At 43.8% G+C, this 24753-nt stretch overlaps 1 protein-coding gene across 2 annotated transcripts in view; it reads right to left on the minus strand.

Moving 5' to 3' along the window:
- Positions 1-511: 511 nt before the first annotated feature.
- UBE4A (ubiquitination factor E4A) overlaps positions 512-24753 on the minus strand; it is a 70581-nt gene continuing 46339 nt past the window's right edge. For both annotated transcript variants that reach the window (XM_068240867.1, XM_068240866.1), the window contains exons 12-20: positions 24412-24544; positions 14555-14742; positions 14257-14357; positions 14065-14178; positions 11697-11871; positions 7500-7680; positions 7248-7395; positions 5042-5199; positions 512-1998 (exon numbers count right to left, since the gene is read on the minus strand). In XM_068240867.1, coding sequence (XP_068096968.1) covers positions 1860-1998; positions 5042-5199; positions 7248-7395; positions 7500-7680; positions 11697-11871; positions 14065-14178; positions 14257-14357; positions 14555-14742; positions 24412-24544 — 1337 coding nt within the window. In that variant the 3' untranslated portion in view covers positions 512-1859. The remainder of the gene's footprint in view (positions 1999-5041; positions 5200-7247; positions 7396-7499; positions 7681-11696; positions 11872-14064; positions 14179-14256; positions 14358-14554; positions 14743-24411; positions 24545-24753) is intronic.

Below are 24753 nucleotides of genomic sequence, written 5' to 3' on the forward strand. Positions count from 1 at the left end.
AGAGGGGGGTGGGCTTGAGCAGACTGCTCTCACAGCTATAGAGCCTCCTGATAAAGCAGGCAACAGAGCCCAGAATGAAACAGACAGCAGGGTGTCTGTTCTCATGTCCCTACTAGTATATAGTATTCATTAAAGCAAGTTGCTTCGTCTATGGTACACTAAGGATACGGAGGCTTCCTCCTAGGGGCTCTTTTTTGTTACAGATTTTCTTTAATAAAAATATACTTTATACCGTACTTCTAGAGGATTATATGCTGTAATGACACTGTATAAAAACGTATCATTATGTCACATGTCAGTTTTGGTACCCTTTAAATACAGTGGCCTAGTCATGTATCACTACCCTACAGAATAGTAGCAAGGACAAAAGACCACCATGTGAGGCATAAAGACCCCATCTATAACAAATCCCAGTTCAGCACTGCAAACACACAAACCAGATTTACAATTTATTAACCTGAAATTTTCAATGTTTACAGTTTAGCAGTCAAAATGTACCTCACGACACAGACATATTTAAGTATTTATTGTCTTGCTAGAACATTTACACATATACGCTTTACATATTTTTGTCTAATTCACAGAATCAAATGTCATTTTACCTGAATAAAACACAGCTGGACTAATCCCAGGAAGCACAGAAAATTATGCTGTGGCCTATATTTTAAAAATCATATTTATTTGCAAATAAATGCACATCTTTCCTGACTAATTATAAAAGTATGAAGTCTACAGTTGATTGCATGGCCCCTGCATTTTGTATTACCGGTTCACCCGTGTCCTGAAGCATAAAAGCTGGATAAGCAATGTTAGGTGGACTTAAATTCCTGTACAAACCTTTATCAAGTCGTTTCCTGTTGGAATCCACCTAGACCCAGAGGTTATGTTCCCCCTGGACAATTTAGGATTCGTGATCTTTCACCATTTTAAAGGGTCTGAATTTTTTTTAATGATTAGGGATAAAACCCTGAAAATAAATACAGAAATGTCCTCAAAGGATGAGGCAAGGCTGGAGGAGCCCACACGTGCTGTAAACACTGCAGTCACAGTCAAATTATTTTGGTTGCATGACACTTTTTCACATATGCTGCCAGGCTAGTTGCGGAATAGCATGTGCTAGATCTGTTACAACAACCCAAAGCATACACAGGCAAGGCAAGAACTACCTTTGCAAATCCCCTTAGCAGCAAAGTAGTTAAAAAGAACCTGAGGTGAATCTCAGGTCAAATGTTAAATACCTAAGAAGAGGTAAGCCTCTGGATTCTTCATAGGCTTCCCATGCCATCCTCCACTGGTGCCCGGGACTCTCCTGCACATGATGACCACGCTCCTCTCCATGCACCAGCACAGCTGAGTCTGTGTGAGTATGACCACGCCTGCACAGTACAGCGTGCATGAGCAGCTTATTGGGCAGGCGCAGCTGTGCTCATGCATTACAGCCACGCTCGTGCTTGAAGAGGGGTGTAGTTGCAAGCAAGAATCCCACAAGATGATTCCTTTGGGGGTCAGCGTTCGGCAACGGTGGAATGGAGAATGACATCTGAAGCCTCTACAGGATCCAGAGGCATCCCTCTTCTTAGGTTAAGTATTTCACTTTTGACTTCTTAAGTTAAGTGTTTAGCTTTTGACCCAAGGTTCGCCTCAGGTACACTTTAACTGCATATTACATGTAATTTATTAGCATGTGACTGTATCTTCTTTAGTTATTTCTTCAGTAGTAACTCCCCACACAGTTCTTCCATTGATGGGTCAGATTCCTCCCACAAGTTGCCCACTGAGGCAAAGGAAGTGCTCTGTAGGAGTCTCCGCTCACATTCTCCACTTGGACCATCAGAAGACCCATTTCAATCTGTGCATCCCTATAAAGAGCGATGTCCTGTGTTCTCACTAAGCTGTACACGCCCAGACAGCCACTTGGAGATCTTTTCCTTCAGTTCAGTATTTGGTTTGAGCTGATCCATGGTGAGGGGACTTCGGTTGAATGGGTCAGTCTGGTCACTGTAGGAAATGGTGGAGAATTTTTATTAGTACTTTAGGTAAATCAATATTTTGAAAATTGCCGAAAATTGAACACAATCTCTAGTTTTCCTGAGGACCTGCAACTGACCAGCCACCCAGCTGAGTACAGGAAATGGGGAGTTCTAAAATGAACCTGAACCGGTTTATGAAGTGAGATGCGGGGACACATAGAGGTTGAAATCTATTCAAATCTTTGTGTAGTGTGTGGAGGGATTTAATTAGATACCGTAGGTTCCCTCTCTGATCAGATAATGATCTGAGAGGGATCTATCTGTTGGCAACACTGACCAGTGTATAAACCGCTTTAGGGAGGAAAGGGTGGGGAACCTTTATGACTGGGCTGAGACTTGCTTTATTGAAAAAAAAAATCTCACTCATTCTGTAATGTCCAAATCCTTCCATGATCTAGTGGATGGGGTGTCGGTACACCCTGGGAAGAAGAGACAAAACAAAAATCGGGAGCCCATCCGTTCCATTTGTATAGTATACGTTCCGGTTCCGATCTGGAAAAAACCGCTAATGTGAACGCCTGGTTCACATTAGCGTTTTTTTCCAGATCGGAACCGGAACGTATACTATACAAACGGAACGGATGTGAAAGGATCCAATGTTAATCTATGGATCCATTCACATGCGTCCGTTGGCCCGCTAAATCATGCCCAAAAAGTATTAGATGCAGAGAATCAGTATGACAGCCAAGCATGTGATTTTTTATTAAAGGACAACTGAAGAGAGAGGTATATGGAGGCGGCCATGTTTATTTCTTTTTAAGCAATACCAGTTGCCTTATAGCGCTGCTGACGCTCTGCCTCTAAAACTTTCAGCCACAGATCCTGAACAAGCATGCAGCAGATCAGGTGTTTCTGACATTATTGTCAGAGCTGACAAGATTAGCTACATGCCGTTTCTGTTGTAATTCAGACACTACTGCAGCCAAATAGACCAGCAGGGCTGCCAGGCAACTTGTATTGTTTAAAAGGAAAAACATGGCAGCCTCCATATACCTCTCTCTTCAGTTGTCCGTAAAAGTGAATAAACATGGGAGCCTTCACATCATTCTCACTACCAATTTTTCATGTTCACACTACTAAAAATGCATTGGACTATTCACCAAAGCACACCTGAACAGGGACAAGAAAGATACTTACCTGGGGCTTCTTCCAGCCAAGCACCACCCCCGGTAATCTTTGGGGTATCCCTCTCTGCCCCCCCCCCTCCCCCACTCAGAAAAATCTCTAACCCAGCTTAGTTCAAGGACCTCCATCAAATGTTGCCCTGGGAGCATTCTCTGTGTGCACTGTGCATGCAGAGAATGTTCCTGGTGATGAGGCGTGATTTATAGAGGCAGGTGCACAGTAACCTACAATCAAGCCAGGTCAGAGAGGGCAGTGGTGCAATGGAGGGGATCCCAAAGGCTCGAAAAAAGCCCAGGTAAGAGCTGGTCCACACTAGACACAGTTGCAGGACGGACACTGCAGTCCGGATCAGGGGAAGTACCCACCGTACTGTGCATCAGTTTTGCATCAGTTTCCGTTCAGGTTTTTCCCTGACAGAAAACGTCTCCATCATTAGGAAGGAGTGGGAGGATTTTTTTGGGCCAATCATAAAGCTCAGGCTATCCGTTTTCACATCCGTTCTTTGCCTGTGGAGCTGGAGATGCGTTTTCTCATTGCTTTCACTACCCCCTGCGTGTATCCGTGGTCCTGATCCGTTGCGTGAAAATGCAGCAGATCCGGACTTTCCGTTCAGGTTTTGAAAACGGATCCTCGCAAACGCAGACGGATCCATTTTTTACTTGGGTGAGGCTGGCTGCCATTTTCAACATTAGTATCCGGGACTCCGTTTTTCATCAGGTTTGAAAAACGCAGCCACGGATACGTTTCCGGACCTAGTGTGGACCAGCTCTAAGTAAAAGTTATCTTTTTTGTCCCAGTACAGGTGTGCTTTAACAACTGCTAAACAGATGCAAGAGTGGGCTTCTTGTCCAGCCGGGAAGTGGGCCACTTACATTTACTGTTCCGGGCTGCAGACCCCTTCATTGCGCTCCTGGGTGAGTGTTCTGTGCGAACGTAGTTACAGCCTTAACTGCATGCGCAGAATCCAACTACAGGAGCAAGATGGGGGTGCGCACAGATGGGATTGTGCATGCGCAGACCGCACCCGACTACAGGAGCGAGATGGGGGTGCGCACTGCTGGGATCGTGCATGCGCAGACCGCTCCCGACTACAGGAGCGAGATGGGGGTGCGCACGGCTGAGATCGTGCATGCGCAGAACGCTCCCGGCTACAGGAGCGAGATGGGGATGCGCACGGCTGGGATCGTGCATGCGCAGAACGTTCCCGACTACAGGAGCGAGATGGGGGTGCGCACGGCTGGGATCGTGCATGCGCAGAACGCTACCGACTACAGGAGTGAGATGGGGGTGTGCACGGCTGGGATCGTGCATGCGCAGAACGCTACCGACTACAGGAGCGAGATGGGGGTGCGCACGGCTGGGATCGTGCATGCACAGAACGCTACCGACTACAGGAGCGAAATGGGGGTGCGCACGGCTGGGATCGTGCATGCGCAGAACGCTCCCGACTGCAGGAGTGAGATGGGGGTGCGCACTGCTGGGATCGTGCACGCGCAGAACGCTCCTGACTACAGGAGCGAAATGGGGGTGCGCACGGCTGGGATCGTGCACGCGCAAAACTCTCCCGACTACAGGAGCGAGATGGGGGTGCGCACTGCTGGGATTGTGCATGCGCAGTTGTCCATGACTGGGCCAGTCGTAGACTTCATGGGGCTGACAGGGGCATAGTGGATGGGACCGGGAGAACATCGAGGCAGTTGATGGACTACAGGAGGCTGGAACAAGGCACGGGTAAGTAAAAATCCTTTTCTCCCATTCACCTGCACATTGATACATTTTAGCAAATAAAATCTAGTATTGTCTGCTACACTCATGCACTGTGTGAGTTATACGTGAAATATGGTTTAGTTTCCAAATAAAATCCAATTCGTATTTCTAAGTGTTACCTTAATAAATGTCGAGCAATGGTTGATCTATCCACAGTAACACGGGAGGATGGTAGAATGACGGGATCTGACATTACAGTACTCATAATAGGATCCAGAAACTCATCAGGGGCATCAGCATACGTCTCCTCTTCTTGCTGCTGCCGGTCTGCCAAAGACTGAAATCACAACAGAATCAGGTTACCCCACTGATGCCAAGAATCATCAAGACAGACTGAATCATCAGCTATAGAGACAGGATTTAGTGACTTCTGCAGAAATCTTTTAATGATCTGCTAATAAAAGTCCACATTCAATGGAATTCCTCTTCGTGTGAATGGAAACAGACATAAGATAACTGTCACAGTTGTAGTTGTCTTCAGCAACAATCCTACGCCTGTAGGCAGCTCACCTGTGGTCAGTAGCAGATGCTGCTTGGCTGTACTGGACTTGGATGATTGCCATGTTACTGTCCCTGTGGCAAGTCTACTGCTACTCTCCTCTCCTCCATATAACAAAATATGCCACTTAGCTGAACAGGGAGTGCATGTCCATACATTATACAAATATAATTGTATACATTTATATAAAAAAAAATCTGCTGTGGTTAATCAGTTTTAGTCTATTTTATTTTATTTATTTTTGCACAGAAGACAGGAGAATCCTATGCAGACATGATGCTAATGGACAAAATATTCACAAATTATAATTTTGGATTTAAAAGTGTAATATCCGTTCATATGTGATAAAGGCATTGATAGAGATGAACAGTGTAAGGGCTGGTAAATAATTTTGTGTATGCTTAACCTCGACGGCCAATTGGGGTGATCTCCGCTGAGAATCTAGCATATATACACGGCCACCCCACTGTGTCGCATAAAGATCTGCAGTGCCAATGTCTTTGCTCTCCTCTTTGCCCCTCCCACCAGAAGTCACTTTATCATGCACTGCCTCACTGTCTGTCCTCTCCCATCCAGAATGTATTATGAAGCTATAGCCTTGCAACAGCACTAGACCCAGAACTGTCACCTAAGGGATCGAATCCCACACTCTGCAGGTGACATTCATAGCGCGTGTGCACTATAATGGTCCATACAAACAAGCGATAGCGATGCCTACTCTTACTGGATCAGGTGTCTTTTCAAATAAACTTAAAGAGGAACTGTAGTGAAAAAAATACATAATAAATAAAATTGCTTATGTTTTACAATATTTATTTATAGATTAGTCAGTCAGTATTGGCCCAATTTTTAAATGTTTTCCTCTCCCCGATTTACATTCTGAAATGTATCACTAGCGGTGACATCTTTAGTTCTGCCAAGGGATTTGTATGGAATGTTCTTTACTGAGACTTCTATGCACAGAGGGAGATACTGGTCGCTTGGCAGTTGGAAAAAGCCATTATTTTCCGCAATGAGGTTCACAAACAGCAAACTGCCAGGACCATAGTCATGACATCACACTGTGGGAGGGGTTTTGCCACAATATTAGCCATACAGATGTCCCTGATGATTTATTTGAGAAAAGGTGAAGATTTAGGTTTATGCTGGTGTATGTGCATGGTGTGCATGGATACATTACGTTAGCTCCCTTGTGCGATTGGTTGATGCGCTATCTGTCCCAGGAGAGGCCGTCAGGATGTGTGCTCCTAATCCCTTGATGGGTTTGATGCAATGAATGTTTGCATGTCTGCACTATGCATGTTACAGGGCCAGAGTTAGGACACCTATGATTACCTGTGTACTTTTGCGCAGTGTAGGCGACTACGCAAGAGAATACCTTCTTTTTAAACAAAGCCCCCGGCTTTTAACTTAGCTGTAGGGATAACAGTGGTGCCTGGATAAGTGAATCTGTGAATGCATTTGTTTAAACATTTGCATGCGAGTGTGCAAAGGGTTAATTTTTTTTTAAATATATATATATGGAGGCTGACATGTATTTCCTTCTAAACAATGCAAATGGCCGGGCTGCCCTGCTGATGCTCTGCCTCTAATACTTTTAGCCATAGACCCTTCTTAACAAGCATGCGAATCAGCTAACTGAAATCTGACTAGATTTGCCACATGCGTGTTTCAGGTGTGTTCATTCCCCCACCTCCACAGCTTCAGCAACATGTAACTAGCTAAATAAAATGAACACATTGAGATTGTACAGCTGTTTCTTTTGCATGAATATTCCAAACTACAGTGGCTAAACGCATGGCACACATTTAGCTCTGTTTTCGTACCTTTATCTTTTCAGCCAGATTTGTGAAAGCCACTATCATATTCCCTGGCTTGTTTATTTTCTTTAACACTCGTACAGTCTGAGCAAATAGTGTTGGGGAATAGGAGCGGCCATCCTTTGGCACTGAAGCACAGAAATTCTCTTCATCACTGAAAAAGAAGAAAAAAATGGAAACAGAATATCTCTAGCCCTGGTTATACATTTAAATACATAGATTCATCTCCCATGTGCTGTAATATAAGTTTTGCATTACCTGAAGTTCAAATAGATAGTGCAGATATCAGAAACTAGTTGCTGAGGCTTGAAATCAAACTCACTAAAATCCTTCACTTTCAAGGCTCCCATCTTAGGCCCCACAAGATGTTGGAGGAAGTAATTGAGCATGGAAATGATGCGTTCCGCTAAAAATGGCTGAACAAAGAGCGAATGTATTTCTGGAGAATGAAGGAAATACAAAGCAAAACTTTTAATTACATTTCTACATGAACAGATTTAGCAACAGAAATGTTATGTGTTAGGCTATGTTCACACTATGCACGTTGCTTTGCGATAGAACAATGTTTAACCGCACAACAATACGCTCCAATGATTACACAATCCGTGCATTCACATTGCCTCATATTATTATGATTGATTTATATAGCGCCAACATATTCCATGGCGTAAGAGTAAGAAAGAAAACATAGGGTATGTGATAATACAGACACTGGTATACACAAAATATCAACATTGGTACATAATACGGAATTGGTAGACATAGTAACTACCGTAACAGATGTAACAATTATCTAATTGTACAGCAAAGCCCTTGCAGGCTTACAATACAGATTCTGCAAGGCATCGGGTTACGTCATAACTGTGCGCACCGAACTACTGGACCCCATGCTGCTTTTTAAATGGCTGGTGACAACATACTGTGTCCTGCTACGCATGTGCCACCATGAGCCGTCCAATTTGAAACCCCTTGCAAACTGCAAAGTGCTACATATGCTTTGCACCTAATTCAGTGCGACTGTAGCCTTATTGAATGCCACATATATAACTTTGTCAGCCTAAAGGTGCCCATACATGGTACAATTTTACTTTTTTTTATTAGATAATTTAGTTTGGTTATTCCGTTAGATCGAATATAAACATTTTTCCAACATGTAGGATTGGATTTGTATTGAAAAAAAAACAGGATAATTGTTCATTTTTCTTGATCTAAAAAAAAAAAAAAGATTCTTTTCAACTTTCATTCGATTTGATAATTTTGGTCGAAAAAACAGGAAAATTTAACGTTTTTATTGTACCGTGTATGGGCAGCATAAGTCTCCTAGGATTGCACTCCACAGCCTATTTCAGTATTCAAAACCAGAATATTGCACTGAGCAAACTGTACTGTTATTGTTCTAACTGAACGACATAAAAATCAGGGCTGTGGAGTCGGAGTCGTGGAGTCGGAGTCGTGGAGTCGGGCAATTTTGGGTGCCTGGAGTCGGAGTCTGAGTCGGGAAAAAATGCACCGACTCCGACTCCTAATGAATTTGTAACTGTAATTAAAATAGAAAATATGATAAAATGTTCTATTTCTCAGATAATAGTTATTAAAAATAATGTATATATACAGTATATATACAGTAATAGCTGTGCTTAGTCCACAAAAATGAAATAAACCAATCAAAATTAGTTACTTGTGCTGCTTCAATAAAGCAGTCCCCGTATTTTTAAGGTCAGATATACAGATCTGATTGTGACTGTATATATGATGTGTACACAGGAATCTCTTATATATACTAAATAACATCTATGCTGTAAGAATAAAGCCTGATGTGTAGCTGTGTCACTAATAGAGATGGTCAACGAGATGGAAATAATTCTGCATTGATGCGGATTTATGCAAATGTATGCACTCCCTTTGCTGATGAAATCAAATAATGTGATATGTTGTTAAAATTTGGTTTGGTGACTACAAATTAAAGGGTAACTGAGACGGATGAAAAGTAAAGTTTTATACATACCTGGGGCTTCCTCCAGCCCCCTTCAGGCTAATCAGTCCCTCGCTGTCCTCCACCACCCGGATCTTCTGCTATGAGTTCTGGTAATTCAGCCAGTCAGCGCTGTCCGGCCGCATGCCGCTCCCACAGCCAGGAACATTCTGCACCTGCGCAATTGTGCTGCACAGGTGTAGTATGCTCCTGGCGGCGGAGTGTGTGCATGCGCACTACGCCCGACTGGCTCAAGTACCTGGACTCATAGCAGAAGATCCAGGTGGTGGAGGAGGACAACGAGGGACTGATTATCCTGAAGGCGGCTGGAGGAAGCCCCAGGTATGTATAAAACTTCAATTTCATCTGTCTCAGGTTTACTTTGTTACACAGTAGTACTATACTCTACATATGCACTCCCCACAGAGCTGCAGGGAATCCACTGAGAATGCTGTGCACATTGAACACAGAGGTGTTGTCTGTTTACAATCTCCTCATTCCCCTGCAGAGTACCTGCACATCATTCTTACATGTACCCACACTTACATTGCCTAGGGCCTGATAGATGTTCTTTGTTCCGGTTTGTACCTTTTACAAGTACTCTTACCAAGGACTAGTTTTAGTCTAAAGGGAATAAATATAGTAGTCTACATATCCTTCTCACTTCAGTTGTCTTGTAAAATTCCTAAGCGTTGGCAGTCAAGAGACGAATTTCATGTTACATACTTTTAATCAACAAACTTGTAATATGCAAATTAGAGGAGTCGGAGTCGTGGAGTCGGAGGAATCCTAAACTGAGGAGTCGGAGTCGGTGGATTTTTGGACTGACTCCACAGCCCTGATAAAAATGATAATCTATTAAAGATTCTTCTTTAGCCAATGCTCGCTCTGTGCACACCTTTTAAAGGCCCACTATCTCAAAAAAAATTGTAAAATTAAAAAATTGTAAAATTTAACCACTTCACCCCAAAGGCGTTTTTACCTTAACGGACAGGAGCAATTTTCACCTTTCAGTGCTCATCCCTTTTGGGCCGGTTCACATTGAGCTTACGTTCTGCTCCGATGAGCGGAACGCAACAGTGGAAGCAATGCTTTCCCGATGGGAAAGTTCACATTGCTGCGTTGAGCTCCCTTCCGCTCCCTGCGTTCCGCTCACTGGAGCGGACGTTCCCGACATGCACGATCCTTCCGCTTGACGGAGCGGATCGCAGTGCAGGAGCGGATGCGCTGGGTTCATAAGCTCAATGTGAACCGGCCCTCAATTTGCCAATAGCTTAATCAGTACTAATCACAATGAAATGATCTATATCTTGTTTGTTTCTATATTTTGTTTTTTTCACCACCAATTGAGCTTTTGGGGGTTGATATTTGTTTTTAGTAATTACTTTATTTTCTATGCATTTTAAAGGGAAAAACAAGGAAAACATGAAAAAATACACTATTTCTCCAATTTCATCCTCTATAGTTTTAATATAAACACTGCTACTGTACATAAACACACACACATTTTATCTGCCTATTTGTCCTGGTTATCACATTATTTTAATTATGTCCCTAGTACAAAGTATGGTGACAATATAGTATTTGGTAATAAAGGTGTATTTTATCTTTGGTGGGTTTTTTTTTCCACTATTTTCACGTGCAAGGGAATGCATGTGCATGCGTGGGAGCGCGCACGAGCACGCGCACAGCAGCACTGTCTGACTTATAAAAACGTCCTAGAGCCATTAAGAGCTCCCACCAAAGATAAAATACACCTTTATTTCCAAATATACTAGGGACATAGTTAAAATAATGTGATAAGCAGGACGTTTTTTTATAAGTCAGCCTGTCATTAAGAGGATAAAATATATGTAAACACATAAAAATAATTATGTTTCTTCCAGAGTAAAATTAGTAATAAATTACTTTTCTCCTATTGTTACATACAGTAGGTAGTAGAGATGTGACGGAACAGACGGGTTTTGTACTAGTTTATCTCCTCATGAGGGATTGTCAGGATATTCTTTATTTTCAAAAGCACTTAGTGCACGGTCTAACTGCCAAAGTAGTATGCAGTGAGGCTGGCCAGCATCTTTGTATATATCCTTTTTCAGGAATTATCAGTTCAAAACCTGTCAATTCCATAAGATTTACTACCTACTAGAAGTGACAGCAACATAGAAGAAAAATAATGTATGGCTAATTTTACTTTGGAAGAAAAGTACTTATTTGTATGTGTTTACATGTATTTTACATTTTTTTAGGTTATCAAAGCTCTTGGCAGACTTTGTCCCGTCACATCATCACCGAAATTACATCATCGGGGCGGCAGCAATCAAAATGGCAGTACGTTCATACATCTGTTGATCAAAAACTGGGGACTACCTGCACCTTACAATAAACACATAGGGAAGGAACAGAATCGCCATAGCAGATAGTGGAAAACGCATATGCAATTCTGCCTGTGTGTTTCTACCCTTAAAGTGTAACATGCACTTTACCTGAAGTAAGAAATGCCAAGGTGCCAATAGTCTCATTAGACATGATGTTGTGGAACCTGGCCAGCTGTCCAAACATGAGCAGGCTGGACTCCTTCTCTCGCCGGCTGTCAGCACTCAGAGCGTCCCATTCTCCCCGGTCCCTTTCTATCTGAAGGACTTTAATTTTACTCAGGTACTGGATTTTACAGAAAAGAAAGGATCAGAATGATACATCAGAATTCAATTCATTTCATAGTCCACAAATTCTTTCAACTGTAACGTCAGTGACAGAACATGGAACAGTGCTGCTTTCACTGTGGCTAGAGTGACATACAATAACTTCTTATAATTAGAACAATTGTTGCACTATTGTCCTTCCTTCTCCTGTCTGACCCCTGTTCCTGCTTGCAGACTGAAGTAAACAAGACAGAACAATTCCCCTCTGAGTATGTTTGTTACCTCTGGTCAGATAATGTATTTGTATCTGACCTCCTGTGAAAGGTATAACTTTTTTCAGTGTGCTTACATAATTAACTTGTGAATGGAGCTGAGCAAAAAAAAGATCTCGGTAGTGAGAAATAGAGAGGATTCTGTAGCACTTGGAGAGGACCGAGGACCCTCATCTACAGTTGTTTTATTCTGGAGGTGGGGGTGGGGACTGGATGGACCCATTCACACTTGTCCCATCTCCACTGTGACCAGAGCGGAGGTCTGGAAAACCTACAATCTTCCAGAAAGAGGAAAACGGCACAGGAGAGAGCAGGAACCCCTTATGGTGTAGTTGTATGTTAGGCAAACAGTAGAAATAAAAGCAATAAAGATGGTACTCACAAACACTGATTGATGAAAAGCCACCACGGTAAAAAGCTTTGGGTGGGACCCTGTATGTTCTAATGGGTTTGGTCACTCTCCAGAAATGTTGTAGTTGGGGTCAATAAGGTTAAAAACTGTAAATGGCCCAAACTAATAACCACCCATGTTGGGAGTGGGCTATGATACAAACTGGAAGGGAAGGAGGTGCCCCAATATATTTTAAGAGTTCTATATCATATATACAGTAATAACAGCACAGTCGCCGCGTCCTCCTGTGTCTCTGTGTTGTACCTGGCGCACATGCGCGGCACGTGGAGGGACCTCAGACAGCAGAGGACGACGGGCGCCAGGGCTTGCGCACTAAAACACACGCAGGAGTGCGAGCGTGTGCATTCGGGAACGTGTGCGGGAACATGGCCATGTGCACGGAAGGGGAGAGGGATTGTCGTGGCCATGACCTATTGGCTCATTTTTTTTTTAACAGGAAGAACTTTTAACTAGTACAAAAATAAAACATTTAAAATCAGATCTAAATGATATGAGAAACTTACCTCAGGAAGAAACATACCGGTAGTTTAGGGTAAGGCTGGGTCCACACTAGACCCGGTTGCAGGACGGACACTGCAGTCCGGATCAGGGGAAGTACCCACCGTACTGCAAACTGATGAAAGTGCATCAGTTTTGCATCAGTTTTGTATCGGTTTCCGTTCAGGTTTTTCCCTGACAGAAAACGTCTCTATCATTAGGAAGGAGTGGGAGGATTTTTTGGGCCAATCATAAAGCTCAGGCTATCCGTTTTCACATCCGTTTTTTGCCTGTGGAGCTGGAGATGCGTTTTCTCATTGCTTTCACTACCCCTGCCTGTATCCGTGGTCCTGATCCGTTGCGTGAAAATGCAGCAGGTCCGGACCTGCAAACGCAGACGGATCCGTTTTTTACTTGGGGGAGGATGGCTGCTATTTTAAACATTAGTATCCGGGACTCCGTTTTTCATCAGGTTTGAAAAACGCAGCCACGGATACGTTTCCGGACCTAGTGTGGACCAGCTCTTAAACAAAGAGTTTTTTTTTTATATTCAGGCACTGCTCACTGACCTGAGGAAGCAGGTTGATGTCCATGAAAAATGCTGTCTGGTGTTTTTTCAATAAACTACCTCTTTTTTTTTACCCTAAACTATGTTTCATTCTGAGGGAAGTTCCTCCTACCTTTTAAGTTGTTTTGGGGAGTCAGTCGCCAGTTGCCCCTTAGAACAACACGCATCCCACTCCACAGTGCACCAGATACTGCCCCTGACCCCTAGAGTGGCACAGCATATCTGTACTAGAAGGAAAGGCTGTCACTCTGGCATAGTTGGAACCAGCCTAGGGTCAGTCACACTTCTGTACATAATGTGTGTGGCAAACTGCAACTAAACCTTAAGTACATAAACATGCTTTTCAATGTTAAGTGCATCAAATATGCATATAAAGCAAACGATTTTGAAAGCACAGATATGGGAATAAATCACAGTTAATCCAGAACAACTTATATTACCTGCAGGATACATTCACAACTAAACAGACTCTCAGTTCATTACCTGGATAGCTTCATCCAATAAGAAGACAGCATCATTCATCAGCAAATTCAAAAATCGTAAAAACAGCGGTGGCTTAACAGCCTCGAGGTTTTCAGCTGCATAGTCTGCCAGGTTCTGCAAAGCAAAAGTGGTGTTATTACAATAAAGAGTAAATGCTACAAATACGCTACAGTGATATTTCAATCTCCTAACCTTTATACTGTGCCGATAGGTGTCCTGTCCCCACATATATCTCAAAATAGGGTACATAGGCCTCCGATAGTTAAACTTCTGCTCAAACTGATGAGGGTCTCCTGTAGATGCACATTTGGGACATTAGAGCAGTGGTTTGAAAAATGCCGCCTTAGGTCCTGAGCCCACTAACGCAGCGGTGTCCGCTTTTCAGTTACACATCAATTTAACAGATGCTGAAAAGCGGACAGAAGCGGACACAACTGCGTTTGTGGGCTCAGGCCCTTACTGTAAGGGACGAGTCATTCATGTTACATACCTGTAAATTCTATATCAACAAACACATTTATGAGAGCTTCTGCAAGACGTGCTGCATGTTTGTATGAGCAGAAGATTCGCTGCCGATGGAAGACACTAGAGATTAGTGGATTCTGAGTCTGCTCCAGATGGGGCATGACAGCCTCCAGGACCTCTGCTAATTTGGCACGAAGGTGAGGGTTTTTCATTCTGGAAAAACAACCCAAAAAGCTGGTTATAAAAAATCAGACAGACAATCAACTGCTAATACTGTACTACCCCTGAAATTATTTTATTAAAGAATCCAGCACCTTCTTACTGTATACCCATGAACAAGTCATTGTTCATTAATCTTACTTTATCTGTAAGTTCCCTACGGGTTGATTCGCTAAAAGTAACACGCCAGTCAGCACGAGTTCACTTGAACGAGCGTGTGTTAAATTTAACAAGTGCACGTGTGCAGTTACGTTCCGCAACACTTCAATAGCGCGGCCGCTACTTAGTTAATTAACGCGGCCGCGTTAGTGAAGTATCGCGGTCGCACTACCTCTCTATTGCATGGCATTTAGAAGGATCAGCGATAACTTAAAGGGTCACTTAAGGCAGGAATAAAAAAGCAGTTTTACTTTCCTGGGGCTTCTATCAGCCCCCTCCAGCCGTCCCGTGCCCTCGCAGTCACTCAAGGAGCCTCCGGACCCCCGCCGCCAGCTAGTTTTGTTTTCGCTGACAGGCCTGCCCGCGCATATTTTTCTTCGTGTTCCCGTCTGCAATAGCGCCTTGCGCCTGTGCAGGAAGCTATTGAAGAAGGATACTAGTGGCCAGGCCTATGCAGGCATAGAAAGAACACTGACAATAAAAGGAATGGACTGGGGTCGCACACCTTCATACGTATACCAAAATATAAATTTATTGATAGCTTAACTACAGATCATCCCATAAATACCCACAATGTAATTGCATAAATCCCAAACAAATAAAACCAACAAATGCGGAGCATCAGTAGCTATATGCATGTGACCACACTGTGATGATGCTTATATTGGATATAGCTATCCTGGCCAGGAAATATACCATACCATCAAAACAATCATCCACGCAATCTCACTCCTTTCACACTTGTGCCTGAGCTGATCAAAGTGTCGGGGGGCCCCCTTATCCAAACAATGAAGTCTGATGCACCATGACTCCAGCAAGATATGCTTTAAAAGTTATGCACATTTCATTTCGCTGCCGCATATAGCCTGGCAGCATTATTTGGTCTCACCCCTCCTCTCGTCAGCTACTTCTCTGTAGTGTATTCCGGGTACAGGTATTAAACCATTCAGTCCTGCCCCACTCGCGCTGGGATCAGTAGAGATGCCTCCTCACAGCGCTGTGTACAGCTACGATGCAAGACGCCAGCCCGGGATCCCATCCGGCATGTGTGGAGGAGGATGCTGAGTCACACGCATCCGCGTAAGCTCCGCCCACCTACGCGTTTCACGTCCTCATTGGACGTTTCATCAGGGTGTGTCCAAGCCTTCTACTAGCCCGTCCTTTGTATCCACCTTGACTCCACCCCCCTCTCTCTGTTATCCTGTCTTTGACATCATCCTATATGGAAGCTCACGCTGAGGGGGAGGATTCCTGTGAATACCACCTGTTGCATTGTAATATTAGGCAATGGCTCTCATTCTCTTCTTTTTTTGCATACAATAGTACATTTATATGGGCAGAGTCGGCATTAAGGCAGGTTGTACTGAGGCCCACAGCCAGAAACAGAAATACTGATCTTCACATTACTACTTATCCTTGTCATTTCTGTCCCCAATATACATGCAGACATATTTTCGATTGAACTCATGTTCAGATTTATTTAGGCAGTTCCTCAATCTCTCAGCTACCTTCATGGCAGGCATATAAGACATATAATAAGTTCTGCTTGTATCTTCTTATCTTCCCTCATTCAAAGAGGCACACTTAAAGGCACAGTTCATGTTTGTGGCACAGTTCATGCACTGCGGATCCACTCACAGCTCTTGCTCTACCCTTACATCTAGTTTGTCCCAGGACTTTCCTTATTAAGGGACCACAATCAGGGGACTCGTCACTAAATATACCTATTGATTCTGAGGAAGGGGGATAGGTCCAATTCTGCATTGAGCCCACCCGGAGTCACACTTCCAAGTTTGAAGATCCACATGGCCTCTTTGCAGTAGAGGACCTCATCAAAATCTCCCCTCCTCCCAGAAATCTTCAAATTATAAATTCCCCTAACTGAGGTCCCCTTCAGGCTATTCTGATGATGATCCCTATAATGGTCATAAATTATCCCTGTAGCCTTGCCACTTGTAATCTTACTGAAATGCTCCAGCACCCTCTCTTTTAATGCTCTTTTAGTTTTACCTATGCATTTTAGGCCGCAAGGGCATTGTATCATATACACTACTTTTTTTGTGTCACAATTTATAAAGGATCTAATAGTATATTCCTTTTCTCCCCTGCAGTCAAAAAATACATTGGTACGGTCCACATAGGGACATATCTTACATTTCGAGCATTTAAACATCCCCATGGGTTTCCTCTGGTCAAGCCATGTAGAAGGATTTTTTTGTAGTTCACTATGTACCAAACAGTCCCTCAAATTCGGTGCCTGCCTTGCTGTTAGAAGTGGTCTCGGCCCTACAATTTTTGCAACCTCTTTATCCGAAGTCAAAATAGGCCAGAACTTATTGAGAAGTTAACGTAAGTTTGCCCAATGGGCTCCAAAGCCGGTTATAAGGCGCATATGTCCCTCCCCCACCGCCCTTCGCGGCATCCCTCCGGGGGCCAGCAATTCTTGCCGGTCCTGGCTCCATGCCCTTTTTAGAGCTTTACGTAACACCGAGTGTGTATATCCACGTTCTCGGAATCTCTGATACATCATTCGAGCCTCCTGTCTGAAGTCATCATCTCTCCCACAGTTCCTCCTAAGACGGAGGAATTGTCCATATGGGATTCCCCTCTTTAGGGACTGTGGATGATGACTTCCAGCATGCAATACCGTGTTACTAGCAGTAGGTTTACGAAAGGACATTGTGGTCACTTTCTTTCCGTCTATTTTCAGCATGAGATCCAAGAAGGGTATCTCCATACCGAACGAAAACGTTAATCGAATATTCTTTTCATTGATATTGAGTTTGGACACAAATTGTTCCAACTCAATCTCAGTGCCCCTCCACACCATTAAGACGTCGTCTATGAATCTAATCCAGAGGGCGACGTGTGCACCATACTCCGGGGTAGGGAAAACTTGTTCCCTCTCCCAGAGTCCCAAATGCAGACATGCATAGGCTCAAGGGGATAACAATTTAACTTTACAAGAAAGAATAGCGTTGAAAGAATTGCAAAAAGCCCCAAAGCTAGTCATTAAAGAGAAACTCCGACCAAGAATTGAACTTTATCCCAATCAGTAGCTGATACCCACTTTTACATGAAAAATATAATGATTTTCACAAACAGACCATCAGGGGGCGCTGTATGACTGATTTTGTGCTGAAACCCCTCCCACAAGAGGCTCTGGTACCTTACGGTACTCTGGGCAAACTGCCACAATGTAACAATGACACACACAGGAAATGGCTGTTTATAGCTGTCTGTTAAAGCCAGAACAGCTACATAATCTGCCCACAGTAACAATGTCACCATGTAATACATGTCAGAATGTGAATCTGGGAGAGGAAAGATTTTACAATGAGCAAACTCTGACTAAATCATGTATACATAATTATTGTAAAAATTAAGCACCTTTTTATATTATTTTCACTGGAGTTCCTCTTTAAGCCTAGTGACAAAGGGGGGAATGTTGTTCTCATGGACGAAGATGATTATGTGAAAGAAATCTTAAGACAGTTAAACGATGAAAATACTTATCGAAAACTTCGTGAAAACCCCTTTCCTGCAATTAAGAATCAGGTTAATAGTTTAATTGATGATGGATTACATGAGGGAATACTTACCACCAAAGAATGTGAATTCCTTACTGTAACTACGTATAATATTCCAACTATATATACTATTCCGAAAGTCCACAAGTCTATGTCCAGCCCACCCGGACGACCGATTGTGTCCGCGGTGGGTAGTCCCACCCAACGTTTAGGTCAGTATGTTGATAGGAAAACACGTCCATTGGTCCAGGCCTTGCCTTCTTATGTGCAGGACACACGGGATGTTTTGGGTGTCCTGGCCGGTTTTGAGGTGCCCCCGGGGTCCCTCCTTGTCGGGATCGATGTGGAGTCTCTCTACACGTCGATCCCACATGAGGAGGGCCTCCGGGCAATGTCCTTCTTCCTCCGCGAGCGGCATCCCTCCGCTTTGGCTCATAATGCCTTTATAGTTGAGGCGATGAGATTGATTCTAACGCGGAATTGCTTTACCTTTGATGGAGGTTATTATCAGCAATTACGAGGAACGTCGATGGGGGCGTCGTGTGCACCAGCCTATGCATGTCTGCATTTGGGACTCTGGGAGAGGGAACAAGTTTTCCCTACCCCGGAGTATGGTGCACATGTCGCCCTCTGGATTAGATTCATAGACGACGTCTTAATGGTGTGGAGGGGCACTGAGATTGAGTTGGAACAATTTGTGTCCAAACTCAATATCAATGAAAAGAATATTCGATTAACGTTTTCGTTCGGTATGGAGATACCCTTCTTGGATCTCATGCTGAAAATAGACGGAAAGAAAGTGACCACAATGTCCTTTCGTAAACCTACTGCTGGTAACACGGTATTGCATGCTGGAAGTCATCATCCACAGTCCCTAAAGAGGGGAATCCCATATGGACAATTCCTCCGTCTTAGGAGGAACTGTGGGAGAGATGATGACTTCAGACAGGAGGCCCGAATGATGTATCAGAGATTCCGAGAACGTGGATATACACACTCGGTGTTACGTAAAGCTCTAAAAAGGGCACGGAGCCAGGACCGGCAAGAATTGCTGGCCCCCGGAGGGATGCCGCGAAGGGCGGTGGGGGAGGGACATATGCGCCTTATAACCGGCTTTGGAGCCCATTGGGCAAACTTACGTGAACTTCTCAATAAGTTCTGGCCTATTTTGACTTCGGATAAAGAGGTTGCAAAAATTGTAGGGCCGAGACCACTTCTAACAGCAAGGCGGGCACCGAATTTGAGGGACTGTTTGGTACATAGTGAACTACAAAAAAATCCTTCTACATGGCTTGACCAGAGGAAACCCATGGGGATGTTTAAATGCTCGAAATGTAAGATGTGTCCCTATGTGGACCGTACCAATGTATTTTTTGACTGCAGGGGAGAAAAGGAATATACTATTAGATCCTTTATAAATTGTGACACAAAAAAAGTAGTGTATATGATACAATGCCCTTGCGGCCTAAAATACATAGGTAAAACTAAAAGAGCATTAAAAGAGAGGGTGCTGGAGCATTTCGGTAAGATTACAAGTGGCAAGGCTACAGGGATAATTTATGACCATTATAGGGATCATCATTAGAATAGCCTGAAGGGGACCTCAGTTAGGGGAATTTATAATTTGAAGATTTCTGGGAGGAGGGGAGATTTTGATGAGGTCCTCTACTGCAAAGAGGCCATGTGGATCTTCAAACTTGGAAGTGTGACTCCGGGTGGGCTCAATGCAGAATTGGACCTATCCCCCTTCCTCAGAATCAATAGGTATATTTAGTGACGAGTCCCCTGATTGTGGTCCCTTAATAAGGAAAGTCCTGGGACAAACTAGATGTAAGGGTAGAGCAAGAGCTGTGAGTGGATCCGCAGTGCATGAACTGTGCCACAAACATGAACTGTGCCTTTAAGTGTGCCTCTTTGAATGAGGGAAGATAAGAAGATACAAGCAGAACTTATTATATGTCTTATATGCCTGCCATGAAGGTAGCTGAGAGATTGAGGAACTGCCTAAATAAATCTGAACATGAGTTCAATCGAAAATATGTCTGCATGTATATTGGGGACAGAAATGACAAGGATAAGTAGTAATGTGAAGATCAGTATTTCTGTTTCTGGCTGTGGGCCTCAGTACAACCTGCCTTAATGCCGACTCTGCCCATATAAATGTACTATTGTATGCAAAAAAAGAAGAGAATGAGAGCCATTGCCTAATATTACAATGCAACAGGTGGTATTCACAGGAATCCTCCCCCTCAGCGTGAGCTTCCATATAGGATGATGTCAACGACAGGATAACGGAGAGAGGGGGGTGGAGTCAAGGTGGATACAAAGGACGGGCTAGTAGAAGGCTTGGACACACCCTGATGAAACGTCCAATGAGGACGTGAAACGCGTCGGTGGGCGGAGCTTACGCGGATGCGTGTGACGCAGCATCCTCCTCCACACATGCCGGATGGGATCCCGGGCTGGCGTCTTGCATCGTAGCTGTACACAGCGCTGTGAGGAGGCATCTCTACTGATCCCAGCGCGAGTGGGGCAGGACTGAATGGTTTAATACCTGTACCCGGAATACACTACAGAGAAGTAGCTGACGAGAGGAGGGGTGAGACCAACCAATGCTGCCAGGCTATATGCGGCAGCGAAATGAAATGTGCATAACTTTTAAAGCATATCTTGCTGGAGTCATGGTGCATCAGACTTCATTGTTTGGATAAGGGGGCCCCCCGACACTTTGATCAGCTCAGGCACAAGTGTGAAAGGAGTGAGATTGCGCGGATGATTGTTTTGATGGTATGGTATATTTCCTGGTCAGGATAGCTATATCCAATATAAGCATCATCACAGTGTGGTCACATGCATATAGCTACTGATGCTCCGCATTTGTTGGTTTTAATTGTTTGGGATTTATGCAATTACATTGTGGGTATTTATGGGATGATCTGTAGTTAAGCTATCAATAAATTTATATTTTGGTATACGTATGAAGGTGTGCGACCCCAGTCCATTCCTTTTATTGTCTATGTATTATATGGGTTTAACCTTCCCCTCTATCTGTGTATGGGATTAGTAGCCAAATAAGCGACTACAATACAGCCAAATTAATTAATTATAGAAAGAACACTGACTCAGCGAAAACAAAACTAGCTGGCTGTGAGGGACGGAGGCTCCGTGAGTGACTGCGAGGACACGGGACGGCTGGAGGAGGCTGGTAGAAGCCCCAGGCAAGTTAAACTGATTTTTTTTATTCCTGGCTTAAGTGTCCCTTAAGAGTGCACGCTAAGCCGCCAGGATCGCTCATTGCGTTCAAATAAACTTACGCTGATAGGTGCTTTAGTGAAGCAAGCTGCTAATGCTTAACTGAGCAGATTTTGCAGGAGGCTGAAATGTGGGTAGTGTGCACATGGCCCATGTCTCAGGGTTACTTTTTTATGATGCTTCTTGTAGTCTTTAGTCCTGGAGCAGTGTAGGATTAATCTATTTGTGAATGATCAATAAATACGCATTATTACGCTGCATCAGCATTACACTGCCGAAAGGCTTTAGTGAGTAAAGGTGGTCAATACAGGAACCGATTTTGCAGCCCGATCGACCATCCACTATGATAATTTTAGGGAGTTGGACGAATATCAGTACCGCAACATGTCTGCCTAATCGATAGTTCAATTGATTTTGGGATGAAATCGGTCAAAGGCATCGTTTGGACATGCTGGAAAATCTTGATCGCACATACTCGATCGGGTGCACGGTGGTAACGAAATATGGTATTGCAACAACCAACGTATGCAAAGGACCCCTGGCCAATGTTCCCCGAAGTAATAAATGTCCCCCCTGTAAATTCTCACTCGTTCGCTGACGTGACTCCAGGCCTGTCCACCGTTACTGCGAGTGGCTGTATCATGTCATACTCGGGCCACGTGGGCAGCCAGCCAGGCAGCAAACAGTCGCACCGATAGGCCGATTCCTGATATATTTCATTCTGAAAACTATTGGGAAATTACTCTGCAGTGTATGGTCAGGCAACAGGTTTGTTTAGAGAGAGATCTGCCCACACATCATCTGATGTATGGCACCTGTAGCCTGAGTATCTAACAATCACAGAATCAACAGTGCAATATTAGAATATTGACTCTGAATTAAATAATTACACTTCACAATGCCATATGATAAGCAGGGTTGAGACAAGTGGAAGGGATATGTATTTTATACTTACCAGATACCACTGTTATCTGAAAATAAAAATGTACTGTATCCAGGCTTCCTGTAGCCACCTGGTACACTTATTACATGCCCTCTTACATGTTCATTTCAGCTAGCAGTGGCTACCATAGAGCCTTAAAGGAATCTATAATAGACACCTTTAGTTACAGGAACAGACAGTGCACAAGAGGAAGGGTGACAGGAGTTCTCCCATTGTCTACACAGGACGTCTTCACATACACTTCAACACAAGCTATAATATTGCACTGAGTGATATTCTTCCCTAAAGGAAAATTGTACTGAGATAAATATGAAAGTGCCATGGCTGACCTTCAGCCAAACAATGATTACTATCCTGTTTGCCATGCTAAACATTTACTTTAAAGAGAAACTATTAGCCATACAATACCAGGAAAAAAAAACCACATACCATAAGTAAGTAGATAATTACTTGCTCTACTTACATAACAGATGTATTGCACTGTCCACGTTTTGTATTTTATAATTTTAATAACAGATTATCCTGGTCCTGGCAGTGGCCATCTCGTGCCCTCCAGCTAAATCCCCCCCCCCCCCCCCCGCATCCCCCTCCTTCTCACACTTATTCTGAGTACAGCAGAAGGAAGAAAATGCAGCAAGAACAGCCTCACCTACTAATGGAACCAAGTGCTGCCATTCCCATCTGTTCTCTGCACAACCACCAGTAACTGCAGCACCTGGAACCATTATTCTTCTTATTATTATTCCCCAATGTGCAGTGCGGGGAGGAGGGGGAATGCAGCGGGCGGCAGAAGTGCAGAGAGGGGGCGGACATGACACTGAACAGGAGGGGACAGAGGACAGTGACAGGAGACAGCCTCTGCCTCCACCCTCCCTGCGCCCCAGCAGCAGATGCAACCACTATAGTGAAGGGGAGACCAGGTGGCCATTCAGAGAGGAGAGAGGTGAGTGACAGAGGCTTCAGCCAATCAGGCTGATTCAGCATGCCATTTCACTTCTGTATTGCTGCTGTGTAAGAAGTTAGAGCCTGGGGACATGGGGAGAGAAAACCTATTTGGAAAAAAAGTAAGATTGATTTTAAACTTTTGAATTGCCTGGTTAGCATCCTTTTTACCCATGTAACAGCCTGCAATAGAGAATTGATTTTGTATTTTATGCCTAATAGTTACTCTTTAAACACATTCTGAGTTAACCTCCTTGGCGGTAACTCCGAGCCAAGATCAGGGTGGAAAAAAGAAGCAGGGATCGGTAATCCCAAGCCTGACTCGGGGTAGCCACCAGGAGGTATGTGTAGAACCTGGGATCCAGATGCTTGTAGACATTCTTCTTATGGTCCTCAGAGGCTCTGGATCCCTCAGGTGAGATCACCATTTGTCATCATGAAGACAGACGGGGATCTCACTAAAGGGGTACAGCACCACTCAGAGGACGGAGGGAGAATAGCAGTGCTCTATCCCAGGGAGGTAAGTGCAGGGGCTGCCAAATGCTTCACTTTTAGACCCTAAAATCCCTCCCAGCAGACTGGGGTTCTGATTGAGGAAGATCTTTCAAGCAACAAATAGTCAGAATGCCGGCCTTAACCCATTTCAGTCAATTAAAATATCATGTTTATGGGTACCTTCAATGCTGTCAACTTCACAGAGACTTCACAGTGAAAGAGAATTTCTTTTAAAAGAAAAGTTGTGTGAAATCATTTTTTGTGAGTGGAGCTCACCCATAGATTTTTGTTTGCAACAGAGTTTCTGAAACCAGCTATACATTGGCTTTTTGTCATTCATACCTTTCAACACTGCCTGTGAACACAGTGATGAAGTCCAGTATCTGTTCTAAGGATTCAGCTGCAGTTTCCAAAACTTCATCTGCAAACCGTCTCATAAAGATGAAGAAATCGCCCAGGTTATCAGCAAAGAACTCTGTTAAAAGAAATAGATTATATTCAGTGAAAAGTCTGGACTCACATTTCAGGTTTATAGCAGCATGGGCTGTCACCAGTCAGCAGCTCTCATTTACAGCTGGACTCCGGTGCAGTAATTTGCTTTCTGAACACACTCTCTGGTACATATTCCATTTACTAACAAGTCTCCCCTGCTGCAGTAAGCATAACATTCCACCCTTGCAGAAC

This window comes from Hyperolius riggenbachi, chromosome 6 (genome assembly GCF_040937935.1).
Source record: "Hyperolius riggenbachi isolate aHypRig1 chromosome 6, aHypRig1.pri, whole genome shotgun sequence".
Taxonomy (NCBI): domain Eukaryota; kingdom Metazoa; phylum Chordata; class Amphibia; order Anura; family Hyperoliidae; genus Hyperolius; species Hyperolius riggenbachi.